Source organism: Oreochromis niloticus, linkage group LG3 (assembly GCF_001858045.2).
Source record: "Oreochromis niloticus isolate F11D_XX linkage group LG3, O_niloticus_UMD_NMBU, whole genome shotgun sequence".
Classification (NCBI taxonomy): Eukaryota; Metazoa; Chordata; class Actinopteri; order Cichliformes; family Cichlidae; genus Oreochromis; species Oreochromis niloticus.
Genome location: NC_031967.2, coordinates 54,365,277 through 54,389,029, shown reverse-complemented (window position 1 = coordinate 54,389,029; position 23,753 = coordinate 54,365,277). Strand labels below are relative to the sequence as shown.

The window sequence follows — 23,753 nt, the reverse complement described above, 5'->3', positions numbered from 1 at the left end:
GACAGCCCTATAATCAAAATGATCTGAATAATCATAGTTTCAGTTTCTTTTTAAGGATTTTTGTTCTGAGTATGTGAAGTGTGTATCAAAAAGGGATGTCAAGCTCATTTTAATTAAATATCCACAAATGGAGAGCAAAAATCAAAAGGAATAAATTTAATTAATCTAATAATAATGATAATATCAATATCGCTATATTACTATTTTGATAATAAATATTAACAAATTAATAATAATAAGCCTGTCAAGCCTCTCCTAAAAAAAAAAAGTGTAATTTTTTTTTTATTCAAATCTGTAAAAATCACAGTTAAAAAAAAATAAACATCAGCTTGCAAATAAAACCCAAATATTTCAGATATTTTAAAGTCACTGCTTTCTTTACATACGCATTGATATTGTATGTGTGCAGATCACACTGTGTGGTATAAATAAGCGCTTGAGGTAAAAAAAAAATTATCAAACGTTCAACACATACACATGAATGTATGTAAAGTATTGATGCATATTCAGAGGTAATTCAGGTCAGTAAGATCTGTTTTGTCTCAGCTCACAACACCTAATAATAAAAACACTAAACTAAGGGAAAGGACTCCAAAGATCAGATCAGCCCCTTCGAGCAGCACTTGGTTGAAGTGGGGAGAAAGACCTCCCTTTTAACAGGGATAAACCTCGGGCACACCCGAGCTAAAAAAGACATACTATATTAATTCTGCTTTTGATTAGAAAAAGTAAACTGTGAATGGATGTTAATTCACTGAGCAGTTTCCTGTTTTTTTTCCCCCTCCACTCAACACTTTTAGTCCTTTTCTATTAGTACCTACTCAGGTCAAGTCAGCCCAGCTTGACTCAGTTTTTAGGGTTTGCCATTACCTTGTAGTACCTGGTACTTTGAGTGAACTAAGTGTGGCGATCTAAAAAATGTGACATTAACGGTGGCTAGTCAGTCTTTCTGACTAGCCACCATTAAAAGCCAGCAATGAGGGAAATGGCAGCCACAGAACAATCAGCAAGTATACCATCACCTTGACATCCTTACGTTCAGCTGCATCACTTTAACGCCTGCATGCATGTCAGGTGGCACTCGATTATAAAAACAAATGACCAAAACCAAGCAGAGCAGAGTCGAGTAGGTATTAGTGAAAAGGGGCTATTTGTAGCTGAGTTGAGGCCATGGAGGCCTCGGTAACCTACTGATGTATTCACCATACCACCACCTTTGCAGAGGTGTAGAACTTTTACCAGCCTCAGCAGACTTTTTTTTTTTTTCCTACAGTTTTGAGGTAAATGTTGCTAAAACATCAGCAAACATCTTTTCAGTTTTTCTCCTTTTGTTTTTGAACACTGCTCAAATAAAAGACTGTGAGGATAAAACGTCTGACATCATGAGATGGTGTGACACAGGAAGTGCAGTAGTCTCAAAATTATCACCTGCAATGTCTAAAACTTTACTTGGTTTGACATTAATGGACAGCAGAGATGGTCTTCAGTGTGGTGTACTTGATAAATGTAGTTACTGAAGTGTCAGTGTTTAATCTTTCCTCAACCCTTTACTTTCTGTTTGGGTCAAATTTGACCTTTTCTGACATTTTACAACAGTTTTAACAACACATCACACCCTCAAGTCTCCATCAGCATCCACTAACACTAACGATTAGCACTGTCGCCTCACAACAAGAAAGTTCCTGGTTCAAATCTTGGCTGTGGCCTTTTTGTATGGATTTTCTTGTTACTCCGGATGCTTCAATGTCTAAACACATACATTTCATTATGTTAGTAATTCTAATGTATCCATGTATATGCAGTAGATGAAATGCTTGCAGTGCACCTGAGAGCACAAATATCTATGTGTCATTTCCATACATGCAAATGTGTGCACACAAAGTTTCCTACCACTGCTTTGAATGCACAGACTAGCTTCAATAAGCAAGATTTGTTCTCTAGGTGTATATATTTAACTGGTATTAATAATTATAAATGTAGTTATGAGGATATTTTTATGATAGATATGTGAGGACAGTGTTTAATCGTTTTAATGGTTACAAATTCTCATCTAATAAACAGTTTGCGATCTTATCATTTTCACTTCCAATTAAATATATTTAAATCTTTATGGCTGTTTTATTTGTAATCAGCAGGACTTCCTACTAATTCTTCCTCAGTAGGGTAGATGCTGCTTCTTATTTCTCTTAAGAAGCAACACTAACAAACCAACAGCTGCAGCAACAGCAATGACAACACCAGCAACAATGAGGATAGTCTGTGCTTCAACCTGTTCAACCTCAGTGTTTCCATCAGCATCTTCTCTTTCCATGATGTGGTTCTTAAACATGTTTTCATGCACTTCACCTGCAGAGCAAAGATTGGCCGTTAGCGAAGAAGCCCTCAGACATGTGAGCTTTAAAGTGTTCAGCAGGTAAAACTAGCAGGAGAACAGCTTCAGTCAGCTACAGTTAAGGAGACACAAGTTACATAAAATGTGTTTGGCTGTTGACCGAAAGCATCTATGTTAGCAGCATGCTACGACTTTACCCTTGATACACAGAAGTAAGAACTGCTAGCTCAGTGCATGTCATTTTCAATTTTCTGTATTAAAGCTACTTGCAGCAGAGTGAGCAGCTCAGCATGTTCTGACATGTGACACTAAACACACATATGTCTTTGCTGACTACAGACTAATGCCCAAAGGTTTTGTGTCTCCAGCTGGACTTGAACTTGCTAAGTGGACATGCAAACTACGACATTATGGACGCACTTCATTTGCTGTTGGCATGACAAACAGACCTGTGACTGTGAGGTTGATGAAGTGACTGATCTCAGTGTGAGCTCTTTTACTTCTCACAGGGTTCCTCACAGCTATATGACACTCATAAATCCCAGTGTCATTAAATGTGACGTTCTTCAGGATCACAGAAACGTCTCCATCCTTCATCTCCGGGTCCCTCAGCTTCACTCTTCCATGAAAAGATGGATGTTGGTAGTTTTCATAGGAGCGTTTGTTCCTGTAGAAGTAGACGTAGCCGTCTGTGTTCAGGTCAGGTCTGCTCCACTTCAGCACTGAGATTCTTTCATCTGTGGAAATCTGACATTGAAGAGTGATGTCAGCTCCGAGCGTCGCCTGAACATTCTGCTGTAGAGCTGAAGAAAAGTGTTATCAATTTTCTTATTGCAAAGAGATTTTTAATGCATGAAACTGACATTAAAACACGACATTTAATATTTTTTTAAAAAACCACAGTTGACCAAACAAAAGTTTGAAGGATAATTTCACCAATCTCAGGCGTGAAAACATCTCCTCTCTGTATTTAGTGCTGTAACCATATCAGGTTCTCTGTGCATGATTTAAAAAGTTCACTTTATGTTTTTTAAAAAAAAAAGAAGAACAAGAGAATGGGAATGAAGACAATTTAAATCTAGACCATGCTATGTACTGAAAGATTAGATAAAGAGAGAGACTGTGAGAGCGAGTGATGGAGATTAATGTCATCAACATACCAGTGATAAAAAAAATCTCTTTAAAAATGCTCAAAATGTCCTTAACTGTAATGTAGTTACTGAATTTCATTCAGTAACTTATTCAATTATTGAATAGTGTAATGTGATTACACGAGCACATTACTTTGAAATGTTTTACAGTCAAGACTTTACACAGACCGTGAAAATCAGCAACATAGACCAGCTTTATAGATATAGTAGCACAGATGTTTGAGATGCACTATATCAATATAGATTCAGAGAGCGTATTTAAAATCTGGCTTTGTGATTTTGTCCACTCTTACCCTCTATATTTGGTTGCTTTACAGCTAGTAAAGCAGAGCAGAGGTGGTAGGCCCAAATGGGGCTTTAGTTTTATTATATTGTATTATAGACAACAACAAGCATATAATATGATGGTTTTAGAATATATATTATTTTTATACACTTGTTTTAAATGGCAACATTTGGCACACTTAACTGAAAATGTAATTGATTGACAAAACTTGGTAACTGGGTAATAAAAACCACACGTGGTCTTCTGATTCATCTATGTGACCAAACCTACAGAGGTGTGTCTGCATTTCCTCTTTTTTTCTCCTTTTGTCCTCTGTCATCATGGTAAAACCCAAGAGGAGGTTAAGACCAAACTCCCTTTGATTTCCAAGAATTGTCCTCTCCTTGTTTTCAACATTACTTGTAATATTGAGTTTCCCAATGCTGTGGTTTTCTTAATGTAATACTCTGATAAATATCAGTGGTATTTGTTTTTTTCATGAGAATAAGTTAAAGATAAAATTACAGTTCATGGTGAAGCTAAAGTTGGTATAAATACTTGATATAAATAAATGTATTAAAATGCATAAATAGTTGTGTTTAAAATCAGTTACTTTAAAACATAATTTCATGGAATGTGAATGTCTTTAAGAAGAGAAGAGGTTTAAAAATTATTTTCTTACGCTACGTTCCGTGAGTTCATGATTTTTGAGTTTTTTTCACTTCCGGGAGAAGGCTGGAGAACAAGAGAGAAGGAAAGGAGTAATGTGAAAACGGCGTAGACAGAGCAACGACTCCGGGACTGCGTATGTCACCAAGGTTGAGGTTGTTCAGCAACAACAAACCAACCGCCTGTGGACTTTCCGGTATTCACTCGGAGCGTTTGAGCCGGACTTTCCGTATCCATTTGTGCTTGGTGAACACGAGGCAAGTTCGGTTACGTTGGCTAGCTGGAGCTAGGCTAACGCCACGGTTCTTGCTGAAGGAGATTCCGCCTGAACGGACAGAAGGAGTTTTTTAAGAGTCGTCTCGGGAGAGAGACGTTGACGGAGGACGATTCGCTACTACTGAGGGAACCAGAGATTCGTTGCTCGCTGCTGCGAGTGGAGACGGTTGCTACCGCAACGAGCGAGTGATTCATCGGATGCGGCAAAGACGTCACGGATACACGGAGGTATCGTTATTACAAAGAGCTCCAACTAAAGCGCGCCAACAAAAATAGACTAAGAGTGCACTCAAAAGAAAATAAAATTAGACAGTTTGAGAAAAGAAAGACTAAAACCTATCCCCCGGGGTTCCATTTTATTTTCTATATTCATTCTTCTTCATAAAAAAAAAGGGTTTGAATGTGAGTTTCCTGCAAATGTTTAATACATTTTCTAAACCTGAGATCTTGTGTTGGTTTTATTGCATGGTGTTTTATCATTTAAGTATTCAGATGCATAAGCGTTTACAGGCCAAGTGTATTTCCCCTAGCCTCCACGTGACTATTTAGACACGAGAATCATACGCTACCCTAGACTGATATTTACTTTTCGAGATGTATCTTTTATCACAGAATGTTTAACCAGGGTTAAGACTTCACCTGAAGGCATAAGGGGGGTCTTGTCACACGAGCCGGTGGTAAAAGTGTTACATTAAGTAATGTAAAAATTTCAAAGTATTGCTTTTAGTTGGATTTAATTTACTTACATTTTTAAAAAAAAAATGTAATCTATAGTTAAAGTATGATTATTCTTTTCGCAGTAATCCAACAGTTTCTCTCTGTCCAAACATGTATACTGTTATCTCTGAGCGAGCAGCGTAACAGGGACAACCATCAACAAGGTAGACAGTGGAGGAAGGATACAGGGAAAAAAAAGCGTGATTTTGTTTTTTTATTACAGCTTTACACACCTGAATTAATTAAATATTAGGAAAACATCAAAACACACAGTAAAAACATGTGTCTATTGAAACCCCTAAAGTTTCTTTCTATAATAAGAAGCAAGCCTGACACATGATAACCAGTCATCTGCCAAGTACAGCTGTGTGAATGTTCGCTAATTCAGTATTAGATCTGTTTACATTTCTGCCTCTGATTCAAAAAGTGGACAGCAGAGTTGTTAAATTATTAACTGTGATATGTATTTACCCAAAAGTGCACTTGTGAACTCTGATGCTGTCATAGTTGATTCTCAGTCCCATTCTATCCTTTCTAAAAGTCTTCAAGAATTACTATTATTTTTTCCTGACACCTCAATGAAGAAAATAATTACATTTAAAGATTGCAGTTAAAAGTAATGCATGTACCACATTGTGATCTATAACCCATTTTATATCAATTATTTTTTTTAACCAATTACAAAAAGAGAAAGTTTAATTCCTTTGTCAGTTCCAATCAGCCGAACCTCTGCGTTACTCATTCCAAACACTAGTTTCCTGATGACGCGCTCATTCTCGCAAATTCCGTCTTCCCACGCGGCATTAGCCAGATTAAAAAAAAAAAAAAAAAGTCTTTTGACCATCCCGTTGTCACAAAGGGGTCACAACCTAGTAGCGAGACTTCACCTGTTAAGCAAGAGTGAGTTTATCACCTTTAAAAAAGGTCATTGGCACCCGGTTTAAGTAAATTAAATGGAACATTGAGACACGAACAGAACTCGCTCATTTATAAAACTGCCTTTGGTTACAGAAAGAATAACCAAGGAAAAAACTGTTTGACTCACCTGCAGACACAGAAATTAGTGACAAAAACAGGAGAAATCTGACAGAAGCCATCTGTGACAAGCCAGAGGAGAGAAGATTATAGCAGCCCTGACCTGAACAGAAAGAAGCAGTTCACATTCCAGACCTACATTCCAGGGTCATTCTAGTGGGGGTGTGTGGGGTGTGTGTGGGTGTGGGGGGCGGGAGTTATTTTAAACATTTAAAATTAGTCACACCGGAAGGTAGAACCATATATAATCCTCACTTTAAAAATGTAGTAAAATGAAGAATGTATGACATTTCAGACAGAAAAAAGTCAACAAATCAATAGAAAAAACCCCAAAACTTTGATTTCCGATTTCCTTTTTAGACTTTTAAATGTGACAGCTCGCCAGTGGATTAACAGGAAGCTCAACTGAATTCTTCCCCCATCAGAACAGAAAAAAAAAAAAATCATTTTCGGGTGAAATAAATCTGCTTTAGTTGATTGTGATTTAATGAAACAAATATATAAATAATTAAATGTCCATTGATGTTCTCATTAATTATGTATTAATTTAATTCGTTTTGGTACCGATGTTTGGTCCTGATGCCTTCAAGTCTGGAACTGCAGCTGCTAGAATGCAGCTCAGGAAAGTGTTCAGTTACATGTGGAGGATCTTTATCACTAATAACTTTCAATCAGTAAGGGCTAAAAGACTAAAGGGATCCAGTCCAGGTTTCTTTCATTCTTGATCAGCGTCAGACCCGAACGCACGGAGCAGCAGATCCAAATTAAAGTTCCAGCTCTTATTTATCCATCCATCCATCCATCCATCCATCTTCATCCGCTTTATCCGAGGCCGGGTCGCGGGGGCAGCAGCCTAAGCAGAGAAGCCCAGACCTCCCTCTCCCCAGCCACCTCCTCCAGCTTATCCGGGGAACACCAAGGCGTTCCCAGGCCAGCCGAGAGATATAATCTCTCCAGCGTGTCCTGGGTCCGCCCCGGGGCCTCCTCCCGGTGGGACATGCCCGGAACACCTCACCCAGGAGGCGCCCAGGAGGCATCCTTGTCAGATGCCCGAACCACCTCAACTGGCTCCTTTCGATGTGGAGGAGCAGCGGCTCTACTCTGAGCCCCTCCCGGATGGTCGAACTTCTCACCCTATCTCTAAGGGAGAGGCCAGCCACCCTTCGGAGGAAGCTCATTTCTGCCGCTTGTATCCGCGATCTCGTTCTTTCGGTCACTACCCACAGCTCGTGGCCATAGGTGAGGGTAGGGACGTAGATCGACCGGTAAATTGAGAGCTTCGCTTTTACACTCAGCTCCCTCTTCACCACGACGGACCGGTGCAGCGTCCGCATCACTGCAGCCGCAGCACCAATCCGTCTGTCGATCTCCGGCTCCCTTCTCCCATCACTCGCGAACAAGACCCCGAGATATTTGAACTCCTCCACTTGGGGCAGGAACTCATCCCCGACCCGGAGTGGGCACTCCACCCTTTTCCGGCTGAGAACCATGGCCTCAGATTTGGAGGTGCTGATCCTCATTCCCGCTGCTTCACACTCGGCTGCGAACCGTTCCAGTGCGAGCTGGAGGCCTTCACCTGATGAAGCCAACAGAACCACATCATCCGCAAAAAGCAGAGATGAGATTCTGAGGCCACCGAAGCGAAAGCCCTCCGCCACTTGGCTGCGCCTAGAAATCCTGTCCATAAAAATTATGAACAGAACCGGTGACAAAGGGCAGCCCTGGCGGAGCCCATCACCCACCGGGAACGAGTCCGACTTATTGCCGGCAATGCGAACCAAACTCTTGCAACGGTTGTATCGGTTGTATAGGGATCGAATGGCCCGTAGCAATGGGCCAGACACCCCATACTCCCGCAAGACCTCCCACAGGACACCCCGAGGGACACGGTCGAATGCCTTCTCCAAGTCCACAAAACACATGTAGACTGGTTGGGCAAACTCCCATGCACCCTCAAGTATCCTTGAGAGGATAAAGAGCTGGTCCAGTGTTCCGCGACCAGGACGAAAACCGCATTGTTCCTCCTGTATCTGAGGTTCGACTAGCGGACGAACTCTCCTTTCCAGCACCCTGGCATAGACTTTCCCAGGGAGGCTGAGGAGTGTGATCCCCCTGTAGTTGGAACACACCCTCCGGTCTCCCTTCTTAAAGATGGGGACCACCACCCCGGTCTGCCAATCCAGGGGTACTGCCCCTGATCTCCACGCAACATTGCAGAGGCGTGTCAACCAGGACAGCCCTACAACGTCCAGAGCCTTCAGGAACTCGGGGCGGACCTCATCAACACCAGGGGCTCTGCCACCAAGGAGTTGTTTAACTGCCTCAGTGACCTCGCCCCCAGAAATTGGCGGGTCATTCCCCTCATCCCCAGACTCTGCTTCCTCCTCGGAAGACGTGTCAGTGGGATTAAGGAGGTCCTCGAAGTATTCCTTCCACCGCCTGACAATTTTCTCAGTCGACGTCAGCAGCGCTCCGCCAGCACTATACACAGTGCAGGTAGAGCACCGCTTTCCCCTCCTGAGACGCCTGACGGTTTGCCAGAATCTCTTCGAGGCAGTCCGAAAGTCTTTTTCCATGGCCTCTCCGAACTCCTCCCACACCCGAGTTTTTGCTTCAGCCACTGCCCGAGCCGCATTCCGCTTGGCCTGTCGATACCTGTCGGCTGCCTCTGGAGTCCCACAGGCTAACCAAGCCCGATAGGACTCCTTCTTCATCCTGGTGGCTCCCTTCACCTCTGGTGTCCACCATTTGGTTCGGGGATTACCACCACGGCAGGCACCAACCACCTTGCGGCCGCAGCTCAATGCAGCAGCTTCGGCGATGGAGACGCTGAACATGGTCCATTCGGACTCAATGTCCCCAGTCTCCCTCGGAATGCTGTTGAAGCTCTGCCGGAGGTGTGCGTTGAACATCTCGCGGACTGGGGCCTCTGCTAGACGTTCCCAGCACACCCTCACTACGCGTTTAGGTGCACCGGGTCTGTCCAGCGTCCTCCCCCGCCACCTGATCCAACTCACCACTAGGTGGTGATCAGTTGACAGCTCAGCCCCTCTCTTTACCCGAGTGTCCAGAACATATGGTCGCAGGTCTGGTGATACGATTACAAAATCGATCATCGACCTGCGGCCTAGAGCGTCCTGGTGCCACGTGCACTTATGGACACTCTTATGTTCGAACAAGGTGTTCGTTATGGCCAAACTGTGATTTGCACAGAAGTCCAATAACAAAACACCACTCGGATTCAGATCAGGGAGGCCGTTCCTCCCAATCACGCCCCTCCAGGTCTCGCTGTTGTTACCCACGTGAGCATTGAAGTCTCCCAGCAGGACAACAGAGTCTCCAGATGGGGCACCTTCCAGCACCCCCCCCAGGGACTCTAAGAAGGCTGGGTACTCTGAACTGCCACTTGGCGCATAAGCGCAGATGACAGTCAAGACCCGTTCCCCGACCCTAAGGCGCAGGGAACAAACCCTCTCATCCACCGGGAAAAACCCCAACGTACCGGCAGCAAGCCGAGGGGATATTAGAATACCCACCCCAGCCCGCCGCCTCTCACCAGGGGCAACTCCAGACTGAGACAGAGTCCAGCCCCTCTCCAGGAGACTGGTTCCAGAGCCCAAGCCATGCATAGAGGTGAGCGCGACTATATCTAGCCGGTACCTCTCAACCTCACGCACTAACTCAGGCTCCTTCCCCACCAGAGAGGTGACATTCCATGTCCCTATTGCCAGTCTTGGCAGCCGGGGATCAGTCCGCCAGGGCCTTCGCTCCTGGTCGCCGCCCAGCACACAATGCACCCGACCCCTATGGCGCCTCCTGCGGGTGGTGGGCCTGCGGGAGGATGGGCCCATGTCTCCTCTTCGGGCTGTGCCCGGCCGGGCCCCATGGACTAAGGCCCGGCCACCAGACGCTCGCCCTCGGGCACCCTCCCCGGGCCTGGCTCCAGGGCGGGGCCCCGGTAACCCTATCCCGGGCAGGGTAAACTGTTCCCTCGATATTCTCTTCATAAGGGTCTTCTGAATCGCTCTTTGTCTGGTCCCTCACCCAAGACCAATTTGCCATGGGAGACCCTACCAGGGGGCAAAAGCCCCCAGACAACATAGCCCCTGGGATCCCTGGGACACACAAACCCCTCCACCACGATAAGGTAGCGATTCACGGAGGAGCTCTTCTTTATTCACATCTGAAATAATTGGCGCACTGAGTGTTCATAGCTGCTGCTGGTCTCATGTCTGATTTATATGTGAGCTGCCCTCACTCTGATTCAGGCGGCGCTCAAATAGTGTGTTACGGGCGGAGGAAGAGGAAAGCAAAACACCCACTTTTTATGTGAGCGTGCACAAACAGACACAGACAAACAGCCAACAAACAAAAAAGGAAAAAACACATTCAACCTGCTCCAGAGTTACTCCACACTTCGTGTCAGTAACTGTTTTTGTGCAGTGAGGCCACGAGGTCCACTTAAAGACGCGTTCATATGATAAATATGAAGAAAGCTCGTGTGTGACACTGCTGGAGTCAAAATGAGTTAACACTCACCTGCAGTCACGGTGAGCGCACCAGAGACATTTCCGCCTCATTGTTTTGCTGACCCGACTCTTCAAGCTCGCTAAATATCCAAGGCTGGTGAGATTTCAGAACATCCCAGTTTATCCTAATTCTAATCCGGACGATGTTGAAGTTCAATTTGAAAATAAAACTCCGAGTGTCATGACAGGTGGGTTTGTTCTCAGCTTCGCGCTCTGACAACTGTTTGTGTCATGAGGAGGAACGAAAACAGTCTGTGGGTGGGATCAGAAACACGTGCGTAATAACGAAGAAGGTCACGTTACTCAAATAAACGTCTGGCAGGCTTCGCGTTTCACAGCTGATCAAAAAACAAACATGATAATTAATCAATAATCAGTCATATTAAAACCATCACGGAAGCTTTTTAATAGAATCAAAAGGATTCACGATCAGCTTTACGTGGATCTTCTGTAACTTTTAACCTTTATATAGACTGTACAGCATTTCTATTTCATCTCATGCTCCCGTTCATCAGACTGAGGCCACGCCCAAATGACGGCTCACTTGACCGCGGTACACGTTAGCACAGGTCTGAGCTCTGGCTTCTCTCTAAAGCTCTAACCACCGTTTATTTGCATGAATCAATAACAGATCACATGATCAGGACTCCATCAGTAGATCATAAAGCCTCTCAGAATCATCTTCATCTCTACTTTTATCTTCGTCAGTGTCACACCTCTGCCGCACGTGGAGGTGTTTTCTTCTTTACCTGTGTTTGATTCTCTGCTGTCCTCCAGTAACATCACACATAATCTCATAAAGGTAACTTCTTACTACAGCAAGTTCCTATAAATGCTTCACAATAAAAGCATAGGTAAGACATCCAATCGAAGTGTTCGTGCAAAGGCTTTTAATTTGTAATAGATGCAGGAAGTGATGTGTTTAGACAAAAGAGAATTTAGCTTGTAGCTATTTTCAGCTGCTCAAAAATAAAACTGAATTATATGAAGTTAGTCGTCAGTCTCAGTTTATGTGCTTTTTTCCTTCAGAGCTGCTCCAACTGTTCTCTTGTTATCCAAAAATAATCAAAGCACTTTAAATATCAACACAACAACTTTAATTTTTTGTGTGAAAGTGATGCTCAAACTACACCAGTGATTGAATCTGATCTCTCACTTTGAGAGATCAGATTCTCACTTTTCAGCAGTGGCGGTCCTAGCCTAATTGGCGCCCTGGGCGAACACTCCCTCTGGCACTGACAGATGCAAACAGACTAAATGAAGTGATCCACAAGGTCAGTAATGTTGTGGGGATGGAGCTGGACTCTGTTAGGGTGGTGTCTGAGAGGCAGATGTTGTCCAAGACAAAGATAATGTTGTATAATACCTCCCACCCACTCCATGACATGCTGGCTAGTCACAGGAGCACGTTCAGTGAGAGACTGAGATTACCAAAAATCATAACTGAACGACACAAGAAATTATTCCTACCTGTGGCCATCTCCCTGTACAACTCCTCCATCTAACACACTGTAAACACTGCAATAGTTACACCCTTTTTACACACGCTCTTTTCTACTCTGTAATATTCTTGTCAATTTTCCTGATATTTATTTATAATCACCTCTGTTCATTCTTGATATTTATAATTGAGTGATCTGCATATATTAGTGCTATTTCTTAAATGTGTAAAATGATGATGTATTGTTTGGAGTTTAGTCTGTTACTGTAACTATTTTTACAATTAATAAAGTATTCTGATTGTTTCAGGACACATGACCCGCCATTATCCAATGACACATCTGCTTACCTGTATCTTTTGCTTGTTTCTCCTCCTCTTCTTTTCTCTTTTTTCTAAACTGAGCACCTGATGGCTTTGAGCTTTTTCTTGTCCATCTTCCATTGGTTTTGATTTTGCACTCCAGTATGAACACTCATCCCCCAACCCGAGGATCACCACAACATAACCTAATAGACCCACACCCAGAGGTGGGTCGAGTATCCAAAAATTGTACTCAAGTAAGAGTATCATTACTTTAAAATATTCTTACTCAAGTAAAAGTGAAAAGTAGTCGTCAAAAAAAGTTACTCGAGTAAGAGTAAAAAAGTACTTGGTGAAAAGGCTACTCAAGTACTGAGTAAGTAGCGAGTAACTGTTTGAAATGTCCGATTTATTTTATAAATAAATGCTATCAGACAAACAAAAATAAATAAATATACAAATTTTAGTATTTTCAAAAGGAATATATGTAAAAAGATCCACAAAATAAGGCACAACAATTCTAATTTCAAGATTTCAGTTTTTCACAACGTAAAGCTTTTTCAAGCAAAACCCACAGTAAATATATTCGCATTTACAGCAGCGTCAGAGAAAACATTAGAACGAGGCAACTTCAACATAACAGACTACAGCTGATGCGCCAGAATGTCATACTAGGGGTGGTTCTTTTAAATACAAGGAGGGATTAAGTAAATCAGAAACAAATGACACAGAGATGCAACAGGTATAATCAGGAAAAGTTTATTCCCAAGGCGGACAGCAGGAATAAAAAAAAAAACAAACAAAAAAACACACACAACACATCTGTGCTAAAATTCCACAGGAATAGACATTCTAACAAAACTATAAAATGTTCTTTGTATACTAAAATACCCTGAAGTATAGTATGGAGGACCACAAGAGCCACGCGCATCGAAATAAAAAATTCTGTGCTTAATTTTAATAAACTGCATTTCAAAATCCTTTTTCGAATTCCACTTTAATAAAAACATTTTCGAATTGCACTTTAATAAACTGCATTTCAAAAAACATTTTCGAATTGCACTTTAATAAACTGCATTTCAAAAACCTTTTTCGAATTGCACTTTAATAAACTGCATTTCAAAATCCATTTCCCTTTCCTGTTCGCTCAGGGATTAACATGTGGATTAGCAGTTGGATTAACAACTTCATTTTAAAAATCCTGCTGCTATTCAAATTAGCCACACCGTGGGATGTAAGGAGCTCTCTGATTGGTTGGTCAGACACAGGCTGTCTGCCAGCCTGGATATTTCTAGCTCATAGCTTCGCCCTGCTACGAAGCGTGTGTGCTTGTACAAAGGCCGTTCAGCCTCGGGATTTACACTCGGCTCGACACGGATATGTGAAGAATGAAGGGAGCCTGCAGCGAAACGGAGAGCCCAACCTCTGACTGAGTGCCCGTTTACTCAGTCTGACCACCTGTTGAAGGTAACGTGCTAACATGGCTAACGCTAGCATCACCCCACGTAGCCCCGTTATTTTAAGGTCATTTTAGCTTATGAAAATTTTACGTCGCAGCTGTACGAGCTAGCTACGTGTTTTGTAAGCTGCTGTGCTTCACAAATAAAGCTGGAAGCAGCTCAGACTGTTAGAACCAGCACTGAGCCCTGTTACATTTATACAGTGTTAGAGCAATGGCTGAAACCTACAGCCTTTAAACTAGCGATTAAAATGCTGACAGTAAACTCGTCAGTCCAGATGTTACCACATTACTTTGTGATACTTAGAGTTAAAACAACTGAGACAGGTTGATTAAAATAACAGCTGTCAGTTCTCTCATTCCTTATATCAAGACTGGAGATCACACTACTGATTTCAGTTCATTTAATATGTGAGTGCACAGATTCATTCTCAACTGGACATAAATGATGATCAAAGGTTGTATATATGATGAATTCATCAAATCCCAGCCTCTAACACAGTGCGCTGAATCTTAGCTTTGGATGTCCAGTATATTCTAATCAGTGCAATTTAAGCATTCACTGAACCTACAGTATCTACACCTGTGTGGCAAATGTGTGGTAAAGATACAGATAATGAAGTTTAATTATTAATACAATATACATCATGAAAAACAAAAGCTGAAATTGATTCAGTTTAGTACTTTTCTCTGTATGTTCTGTGATTATAAAGGCCTTAAATTCTGTGATATATACTGTAAATGATTTTCACAGAGGTCTTAAAGTACTTAAATCACTGCTGATAGTCTGGTTGTTTATATTTTCATGTTTTTGTGTCTGTAGGGCTGTTTGATGACGATTTGGACTCCTCTGGGAGATGAGGACACACCCACATCTGTTCCATACTGCAGCCATGGATGGTGTTACAGCTCTGAGTCAGCTTTGGGCCATCAGATGCACACACTGGAAAACCAGCGCCTGTACTTCATGCAGGAGAGATGACCTCAGTGATGATTGACTCTGCATTTTTAAAATGAAGTTGTTAATCCAACTGCTAATCCACATGTTAATCCCTGAGCGAACAGGAAAGGGAAATGGATTTTGAAATGCAGTTTATTAAAGTGCAATTCGAAAATGTTTTTTGAAATGCAGTTTATTAAAGTGCAATTCGAAAATGTTTTTATTAAAGTGGAATTCGAAAAAGGTTTTTGAAATGCAGTTTATTAAAGTGGAATTCAAAAAAGGTTTTTGAAATGCAGTTTATTAAAGTGCAATTCGAAAATGTTTTTTGAAATGCAGTTTATTAAAGTGGAATTCGAAAATGTTTTTTGAAATGCAGTTTATTAAAGTGCAATTCGAAAATGTTTTTATTAAAGTGGAATTCGAAAAAGGTTTTTGAAATGCAGTTTATTAAAATTAAGCACAGAATTTTTTATTTCAATGCGCGTGGCTCTTGTGGTCCTCCATAGTATAGACAGTGGATTAACACAATGTAATATGTAAAAATGTAAAAACTACACTCACAAATAAACACTGAAATCAGAGTAAAACTAATTATAAAAGACAAATACAAATTTCCACTATGTGGATGTACATATGTGTATGGCTCACTTTACCATAAATTGTTTCTTCAGTCAGTGAAATGGTGGTTCAGCTTCAGCAGCAGTTGGCTCTCAAGGTTCTTGCTGTGAAGCTGTGACCGTTTGGCAGTGAACAGGAGTCCTGCATGACTAAAAAGTCTCTCACAGGCTGCAGATGCAGGAAGAGCTGTATTGACTTTGATCGACAGCTTCTTGATGTGAGGAAAGCCATGCAATAGATCCACACCTCCAGTGAATGGACATGAAAGGTACCTCTCCAGTTACTCTGCTTTCCTGACCCCATGGATCCATCATCTTCGTGGGTTAGGCTGCTGTTTGTGCTGGCCTCATCCAGCTCTGTGTCTAGGTGATGTCTGATGAAGTGGAGACCTGTGGAAAGATGTAAGGTTTTCAAAAGAATTAGGTCTGGTCATTATAGTACTGTATACACTGCCAAGCTGCAGATGTTTGTTTGGAGCTAGCCTCCAAAAGCTGCCCATACACTGTGCGATTTTTGGCCCATTTTGAGACGATTTTTCAGTCGCGCAACCGTTTTGGGGATCGGCCCGTGTTTTGCCTTAATCGTGTGCGCATCGTGTAGCATACATGGGGTAACGAAAAGCAGTTAACACCTCACGACCAGCTCCCAATCATCAATCGTATGGTCGCGTGATAATCAAACCAGTTTGAAATCCTGTCGCCTCTCACACTGCGCACGCACAAACACAGAAATGAAAGAAAAGGTGGAGCAGCACGGCAGCGCAGCGCGTGATCTGGACACAAGAGATGGAGGCGCAACTTGTAGGATGAGGCAAGCTCATCCGAGTACGCAAGCGTAGAGCTGCCACCCAGGCAAAAGAAAGATAGAGCTATATCACGTAACAATAAAAAGTTTATTGTTCTAACAATATACCGTTCACGTTTGAACAATATAATATCACGTTCATACAATATAATATTTATATTGTACGAACGTGATAATTATGTATATTGTAATAACGTGATATTATATTGTTTAAACATGAAAGGTATATTGTACAAACATTAAAAGTATATTGTTAGAACAATAAACCTTTCATGTTATAACGTGACATAGCTCTATTTTTCTTTTGCCCCGGTGGCAGCTCTACGCTTCCGTATCCGAGGCTTTTCAATGTGGCCTCACAAAATTACCACGACTACAACAACCATGAAAAGAGTTGGATGGACATTGCTGCTCAATCACAGCTGCCTGGTCAATGTTTTTCATTAGTAATTTAGCAAAGTTGATGGTGTGTGTGCCTGTGTGAGTGAAAGACAGAGAGGGAGAGCGAGGGACAGATTTTGTATGTTAAGCTTCATGTTATGGACGCACAGTTTGAGCACTCAGGTCGCATCAGAGCATCAGGCCGTATAGTGTGAGACCCTGCATCGTGACCTGTGAACTTCTAACCTCTGCCTCTGCGATTTAATTGTACAGTTTAAGCAGGAGCTGAATAACGCGACTGAAAAAACTCGCACAGTGTTTGCCCAGCTTAATGCAGACTGTTTAAACTAAACAAGCTGCTGTTTCACATAATAAACCCTGTCAGCCCCATTATTGCCTTTTCTTTTCACAGTTAAAGCAGTAGAGACGAGCTGTTTGCATGTGCGTGGAACTCTAGCGTCATTAACCAGGCTAGCTGTTAGCTTATAGCTCACGCTAGCTAACCAGCGAGCAGTTAAAAAGACAGCTGAAGCTGCACAAAACACCCACAAACTTATCTCACTACAACGTAGCGCCGAAAATATGACTCGCAGCTCGAGCTCGACACAGCTGCTGTAACATAAGACTGACATCCAGCTAACCACAGCTAAAAAGATATTTAGAGAAAACTTACCGTTTCCTCAGGTTAAACGAGTTGAGTTGTTTCACGCTGAAAAGTTGGTTTGTTTTGGCTCTGACTGAAGACACCAACACTGAAGACATAGCTGTTCTTTTGTGCTGCTTTTAAGCGAAACATTCTTTGTATGTGAGGCCAAAGGTGTTCATCCTCTTCAGCTCTAGCGTAGACTCTGCCATCATATTTCTTCTTTCCGTGTGTCGCTACTTTGAAACGCTTGGGCCGCTCTGCCCGCCACGGTTTCAAACTGGTCATGTGACTGTATGGCCACGTCTCATTGGTAAAAAAGTTACCGGAAACTCCACTGACGGCATGTTATCTAATGTGTTAAATTAATTATTTTTTTTAAAGTAATGAGTCGAATTTTGCAAATGTAGCGGAGTAAAAGTACCGTTTCTTCTTCATGAATGTACTCAAGTAAAAGTAAAAAGTATCGTGCAAAAAAGGTACTTAAAAAGTACATTTTTTTTCAAAAACGTACTCAAGTAAATGTAACGGAGTAAATGTAGCTCGTTACTACCCACCTCTGCAAGTAAGAGACTGTGTGTATTCTTACTTATGGTGTAAGCGAGAGCATTTTACTGTAGTGACTAAGTGTGGAACAACGCATTGTTAAAGGCTGACACAGAGTCCTGTTTAATGTAGTGCAATTAAAATAGATTACATGCATTTGAGGCCTATTTGAACCACTTTGATTCTAATGTTCCTAATCTTATGTTGGTGGGATTCCCCCCCAAAATTCCCACATGTGGGACTAATAAAGGTTTATCTTATCTTATGTTATCTTTTCCTAAACACACTGATAAGGAAGGAATGGCTGTAATTTTGGGTGTTGCATATAAGAATCTGACCCGACATGGTAGACCTATACAGACTCCGAGCTTCTATTTATCCAGCATTACCAACCTTTATCTGTCCTGTTGCAATACTAAGAACAGCAGGAGTTCACTCACAATTCAGCTGTTACGGCATCTGAAACCTTGCAACGATCTGTTCAGCTGGAGGTTTGTAGTAATTCTGCTTCTGCTGTGCTTTTGATTTTTTAAAGGTCACAGAAAAAGCAACAACAGCTGCAAGAAGCAAAAGATGACAAACATTCAGTCCAACAGATCCTGCCTCCTTCCCTACATCCTTCTCCTCTCCATCCTCCTTCCCTCCATCCTCTGTGTGTCCTCCTGTCTGACCTGCAGGTGAGAAACAGGTGTGAGGTGTCAGCTGTCAGGTAGGTGATGAGTGAAGAACAGAACAGAATCCATTTCCTCTTCAAACTGCTGTCAGACATTATCTACTGCACTCTGATCACATCACTCAGACCAGCTGCTTTCTACAAAGTCTCATCAACAACATCTTTAGAAACAAACATCAACAACCAGGAAGCAGCTTCACCTCTGATCACACACACACTCAACTCTACTCACTCAGCAGCTCAACTTCACACTCACCTTCTTTTACCTTCAGGTTGATGCTCTTCAAAAGCTGAGGTCTCTGTTGGTGGTATCCAGCATAACATTCATATTTTCCAGCGTCATTCATGGTGACATTTTTGAGAATCACAGAAAAGTTTCCATTCTTTATTTCTCGATCTTTCAGCTCCACTCGACCTTTAAATGATTTATGCTGTTTGTCTTTGTGAATGTGTTCATCGCTGAAGTAAAACACATAATACTCTGACTGCAGGTCAGGCTTTTGCCAGCTTATCATTATGTTAGCATCACTGTGGCCATAGCACTCCAGAGTTACATCCTTTGCTTGTTTGACTGTTAGCTCTAAAATCAGAAGAAAACAGGTCAGTCATAAACATTATATGCATCCAATAATTCAAACACGCTTATTATTGTGCTTCAAATATCAGAAACCTGAGTTTTTATTTTTGTGTAAAGTCTGTGGGAATTTATAAACGAGTAAAAAAAAAAAAAGCTTTACTGTGGATACATTCAGACCCAGATATGTTTACACATCCAGCATGTCAAATCATGAACTTCAGTGGGTTTTGAAAGTCTAAATTCAGAGTTTATACACTTTTTTAACATTTGTATACTGCAGTGTGGGTTTTATTGAGCTAAAATGGGTAAAATGGCTTCACATACTCTGTGGAAAAGCCCAGAGTCTGTACAAAATACTAAAAAAAAAGTATAGAAACCGGTTTGTACTTCTCAGTCACATTCAGGGTGTTTAATACAGAAATTTGTTGATTGTTGTGTACCGGACAGCAATGGTATGTTATTCATTTCATAGTTTATTTCTAAAGGACCTGTACATAAAGCCAGACAGTTGAGAGGCTGTGTCTGATGTACCGAACCTTTACTGTACATTAGCATTTGAATTTAACTACAATTTAATGTTTTACAGGATTTTTTTTCTTGCACAATTTATTAAAAAGCAAAACAGACTCTTAAAATCTTCTCACCATTTATATCCAGAATGTTTATGTTCATTATTATTCTAACTAATGGTAAAAAAACAACAACAACAACAACAACAAAAAAAACACACCTGTTATTCACCGTCAAAAAGTTCACTTGAATTCAATTTAACTGATGAAGACCAGAAAAGATCTTTAAGATTTATTCAAACAGGTAAACACATCTTACCTTCACAATCCAGACGTCCCAGGAAACATGAGAGGACAAACGCAGTTAAAGCTGTTTTTAACATCATTTCCTTTCTTATCTGCCACAGCTTCATTGTTGGTAGTTTCCTGGATTAAAAAACAATAATAGAGAATATACAGATGCTCTTTAAAGGTATTAAATTTACTTAAAATTATTTTATGCTGTGTATGACTGATACCCTGAGCAGTATCACACCCCTTGCGAGAGAAAATTCGACCGCATGAAAAAAGGGGAACTTACAGGAAATTATGAGGTAAGGTGGGGCCTATCAGTCTGTCTGTATAAACAAGTGTTCAGAATCTACTAAAAGATTGTCTGTTTTAGGTTTGAGCTCAAAAATATAGTTTAAAATGTAAAAGCTTCTAAAGGTGTGAAGGTTGAATGTTAATAATGAATCATGTAAATAATAATGTGAGGCCCTCATTGGATGGTATGATGTCATACCAGCTAATAAATCCCTGTTTGGATCGTAACACCTGATCAGTATGGAGGACCAGGAGTGTCAGAAATAAACATTTACACGAGTTTAAAAAGTGTGATAAAAAAAAGTTCCTAATAAGTCATACACTTTACGATAATATTTACAATTTTATAAGTTGTTCTATTATTTATTCACACCCAGATACAGTCACACATCTAGTATGTTAAATCATGAACTTCAGAACTGGTTTTCAAAGGATAAATTAAGAGTTTATACACCTTGACCAGGAGTGAAATAAACCATTACATGAGTTTAAAAAGTGATTTTTTTTTTTAAAGTCATTAATAGATTATTTATTTTATGATAATATTTGAAGTTTTATAATTTATTGTATTATTTATTACTGTAATGACTTAATACCAATTTAGCCACAATAAGGCTGAAGTAGGGAGTCCTGCTCTGGTGATTTGCTCTTTAACAAAAACAAATTACTGATGTAGTTTCTGGGCATTTTTACATTGATCATTTATTTGCATATTTGCAAGCCCAAGGAAGCTTCTCCAAGGCACTGAAGCTGCATCATCCTTGATGCCTGATTGTGACAAAGTGGGTGAGAACACCATTTGTCTATATTCTTAGTTAACATTCTTGTTTTGATTTAACCATATTTCATATGTAGTCTGCAATAGGCAAACGTCTACTATCCCGGGTTTGTTTATGTTTTGCACTTTTTACAGATTATATAATATAACATCTTGGTTTAAATCAATTCCTACAAGTTTGTTAAGTTAACATGTTATTTATTTCAACTGTTAATTGGTTTAGTTAGAACTTACCTTACCTACCTGTCTTCCAGAAACAAAAGGAGGAAAGTAGTTTTACTTCCTGCTTTATAGCTTCTGGGTTCATCTGAGGTCACAGGATCAGACCAAGTGCAGGAGGGGAAGAACTCTTGTAATTTAAGAAAGTTGATTTTAGAGGGTTTATGGAGAAATAGATTTATTGTCATATGTATTGATTACACCAGAGTTTATGTTGCTAGTAAAGAGTGGTAGTAGTAGTAGAATATGATCATGTTCATCTTACCTACTGAATGGAATAGTCCAGAGGAGAAATTGTTTGGTTAAGTGGACTATTTAAGCAGAACTCAGGTGTTTGAAGAGAAAGGACCAGGGCCTGTATCCCTAAAGAATCTTTGTGCAAAAAGTGGCTCCTAGTGGCCAAATTCTAAGAAAATTCTCAGAGTCATGACGTTTTCTTAGAATTTCCCCAAAAAGTGACACGACAATCCCAGTTAATATAAAAGCTATTCCTCAAGGTTCCTAGCGCTTAAAAGGGCTCCTAAGGCGAGATCTGCTAAGAGCAGGGAAGAGGACTTTTAGTGGCTTAGGAGTTCCCCTAAGCAGCTGCACAAAATGGCCAACAGAAGAGGCAGGAGAGATGTCCTGCAAACACTGGATGACAGGGAATTATTGAGATGCTACAGATTGGATCGTGCAGGAATCATGTTTGTGGTGGATCTCCTTAGAGATGCAATTACTTCACCAACTCGACGCCACAACGCTATTACACCGGAGACGAAAGTAATCACAACCCTGAGGTATTTGGCAACCGGGAAAATGCAACAATGCAGCAGTGATGACTTGGGTCTGTCCCAATCCTCCGTCAGCAGAATCATCACCCAAACACTGACAGCTTTGTCACAACCTAATATTGTGACAATTTGTTTCATTCCCGCTGGATGCCCGCACTTTACACACACATAAAAGGGCATTTATGGACATTGCAGGATTCCCTGGCGTTGTGGGTGTAATTGATGGAACACGTGAGAATAATTGCGCCATCAGAGGACGAGGCTGTCTTTGTTAACAGGAGGAATTTCCACAGCATCAATGTGCAAATAGTGTTCGATGCGGCCTGTAAGATTTTGGACATTGTGGCGAAATGGCCAGGCTCCACACATGATGCGAGAATGCTCTCCGAGAGTGGCATCAGACAGCTTTTTGAGAGACGCTATGTGCCAGCTAATTGCCACTTGTTAGGGGACAGTGGCTACCCATGCAAACCATGGCTCCTTACACCTTACCTCCAGCCACGCCAAGGGCCCCAACTAAACTATAACAGGTAAGCCAAACAATACAAAAATCATGGAAATGAAATGCAAGCAATATGTTAGAGCATCCAAGTAGTGCAATATTTCCATCAAATAATTAAAGGTCTCTGTATTCTATTGTAGGGCCCACAAGACAACAAGAGCGGTGGTGGAGCGTGGCATAGGCCAGCTTAAGAGGTGCTTTCATGTTCTCCACGGAGAGGTGCGGCTGAGGCCTGAAAAAGTCAGCAAAGTCATCATAGCCTGTGCAATATTACACAATATTTGCAAGGTTAGACAGATTGCAGAACCTCTGGAGGATGGCGATGAGGATGAGGATGAAGACAACGATGAGGATGGTGGTGAAGAAGATATTTACATTCCACAGGGGAAACTAGCCCAGAGTGGACTGCCTTACAGGGCAAACTTCACAAATTTACATTTCAGGCAAGCTGTAGCCCCATGCCTTTTGAGAACTTGTGATGGTATTAAGAACTACCACAGTTTTACTGCACATCACCTGCAATTGTTAAATGCAAGACACAGAACACAATCTGTAAATGGCTTATTTTTTGGGTGTTCAATTTTAAGGCGGTAGTACTCCTCCTGAAGGGAAAGGACTTTTTTTTTGTTGTTCAAACACATCAATTGTGAGTTGCAATCTGCTCTCCTGCAGGGATGTTGACGGAGCAGGTGCTGCGGATGGGAATGGTGTTTGATCCGCCGGGCTATCCTGAGTAGCAGCTGCAGATGGTTCAGGCGGCAATCTCATCGGCAAACTTGATGGGCCCGGTTCTTGTGATGGCTCCATGCTACAGAAATACATAGGCCTAGTTTAATTATTGTTTTGATTAAATTAATTTGATACAATGAGCATGGATAACACATGAAATGGCTTCTGCAATGAATAAACACTGTAGATATGAATAACCCTGTGTCCTACCTTTGCTGCACTTCAAGGGCCTGCATCATTGATGTGTCAATGCCTGTTGGCAGCCCGGTGACACTGACCTCAGAGTGTCCCAGGACTTG

At 41.4% G+C, this 23,753-nt stretch overlaps 2 protein-coding genes and 1 long non-coding RNA gene across 3 annotated transcripts; 1 reads left to right on the top strand and 2 right to left on the bottom strand.

Annotated features, from left to right (window-relative positions):
• Positions 1–767: 767 nt before the first annotated feature.
• On the bottom strand, positions 768–6,560 carry LOC102082669 (myelin-oligodendrocyte glycoprotein). The gene is made up of 3 exons (XR_003216748.1): positions 6,456–6,560; positions 2,782–3,135; positions 768–2,346 (listed from the first exon to the last, which is right to left on the bottom strand). It is a non-coding gene; the product is annotated as a myelin-oligodendrocyte glycoprotein (long non-coding RNA).
• An 11,569-nt stretch (positions 6,561–18,129) lies between these two features.
• On the bottom strand, positions 18,130–21,479 carry LOC112844106 (uncharacterized). The gene is made up of 4 exons (XM_025903672.1): positions 21,475–21,479; positions 20,188–20,294; positions 19,039–19,362; positions 18,130–18,780 (listed from the first exon to the last, which is right to left on the bottom strand). Exons 2-4 carry the CDS (start codon positions 20,279–20,281, stop codon positions 18,560–18,562), a joined length of 639 nt encoding a protein of 212 aa, XP_025759457.1. The 5' UTR covers positions 20,282–20,294; positions 21,475–21,479; the 3' UTR covers positions 18,130–18,559.
• An 849-nt stretch (positions 21,480–22,328) lies between these two features.
• LOC112844103 (putative nuclease HARBI1) lies at positions 22,329–23,530 on the top strand. Its single transcript, XM_025903657.1, has 3 exons — positions 22,329–22,753; positions 22,866–23,168; positions 23,398–23,530. Exons 1-3 carry the CDS (start codon positions 22,446–22,448, stop codon positions 23,438–23,440), a joined length of 654 nt encoding a protein of 217 aa, XP_025759442.1. The 5' UTR covers positions 22,329–22,445; the 3' UTR covers positions 23,441–23,530.
• The last annotated feature ends 223 nt before the right edge of the window (positions 23,531–23,753 follow it).

What these genes read in the sequence shown, in the direction of transcription:
- LOC112844106 (XM_025903672.1), bottom strand. Translation starts at nt 20,281, where the DNA reads ATGAAGCTGTGGCAGATAAGAAAGGAAATGATGTTAAAAACAGCTTTA. An exon ending in GGGACGTCTGGATTGTGAAG is followed by an intron (nt 19,363 to 20,187) that starts GTAAGATGTGTT and finishes TTCTGATTTTAG; the next exon opens with AGCTAACAGTCAAACAAGCA. An exon ending in CAACCTGAAGGTAAAAGAAG is followed by an intron (nt 18,781 to 19,038) that starts GTGAGTGTGAAG and finishes TCTCACCTGCAG; the next exon opens with GTCAGACAGGAGGACACACA.
- LOC112844103 (XM_025903657.1), top strand. Translation starts at nt 22,446, where the DNA reads ATGGAACACGTGAGAATAATTGCGCCATCAGAGGACGAGGCTGTCTTT. An exon ending in CCCCAACTAAACTATAACAG is followed by an intron (nt 22,754 to 22,865) that starts GTAAGCCAAACA and finishes ATTCTATTGTAG; the next exon opens with GGCCCACAAGACAACAAGAG. An exon ending in TTCACAAATTTACATTTCAG is followed by an intron (nt 23,169 to 23,397) that starts GCAAGCTGTAGC and finishes GCTCTCCTGCAG; the next exon opens with GGATGTTGACGGAGCAGGTG.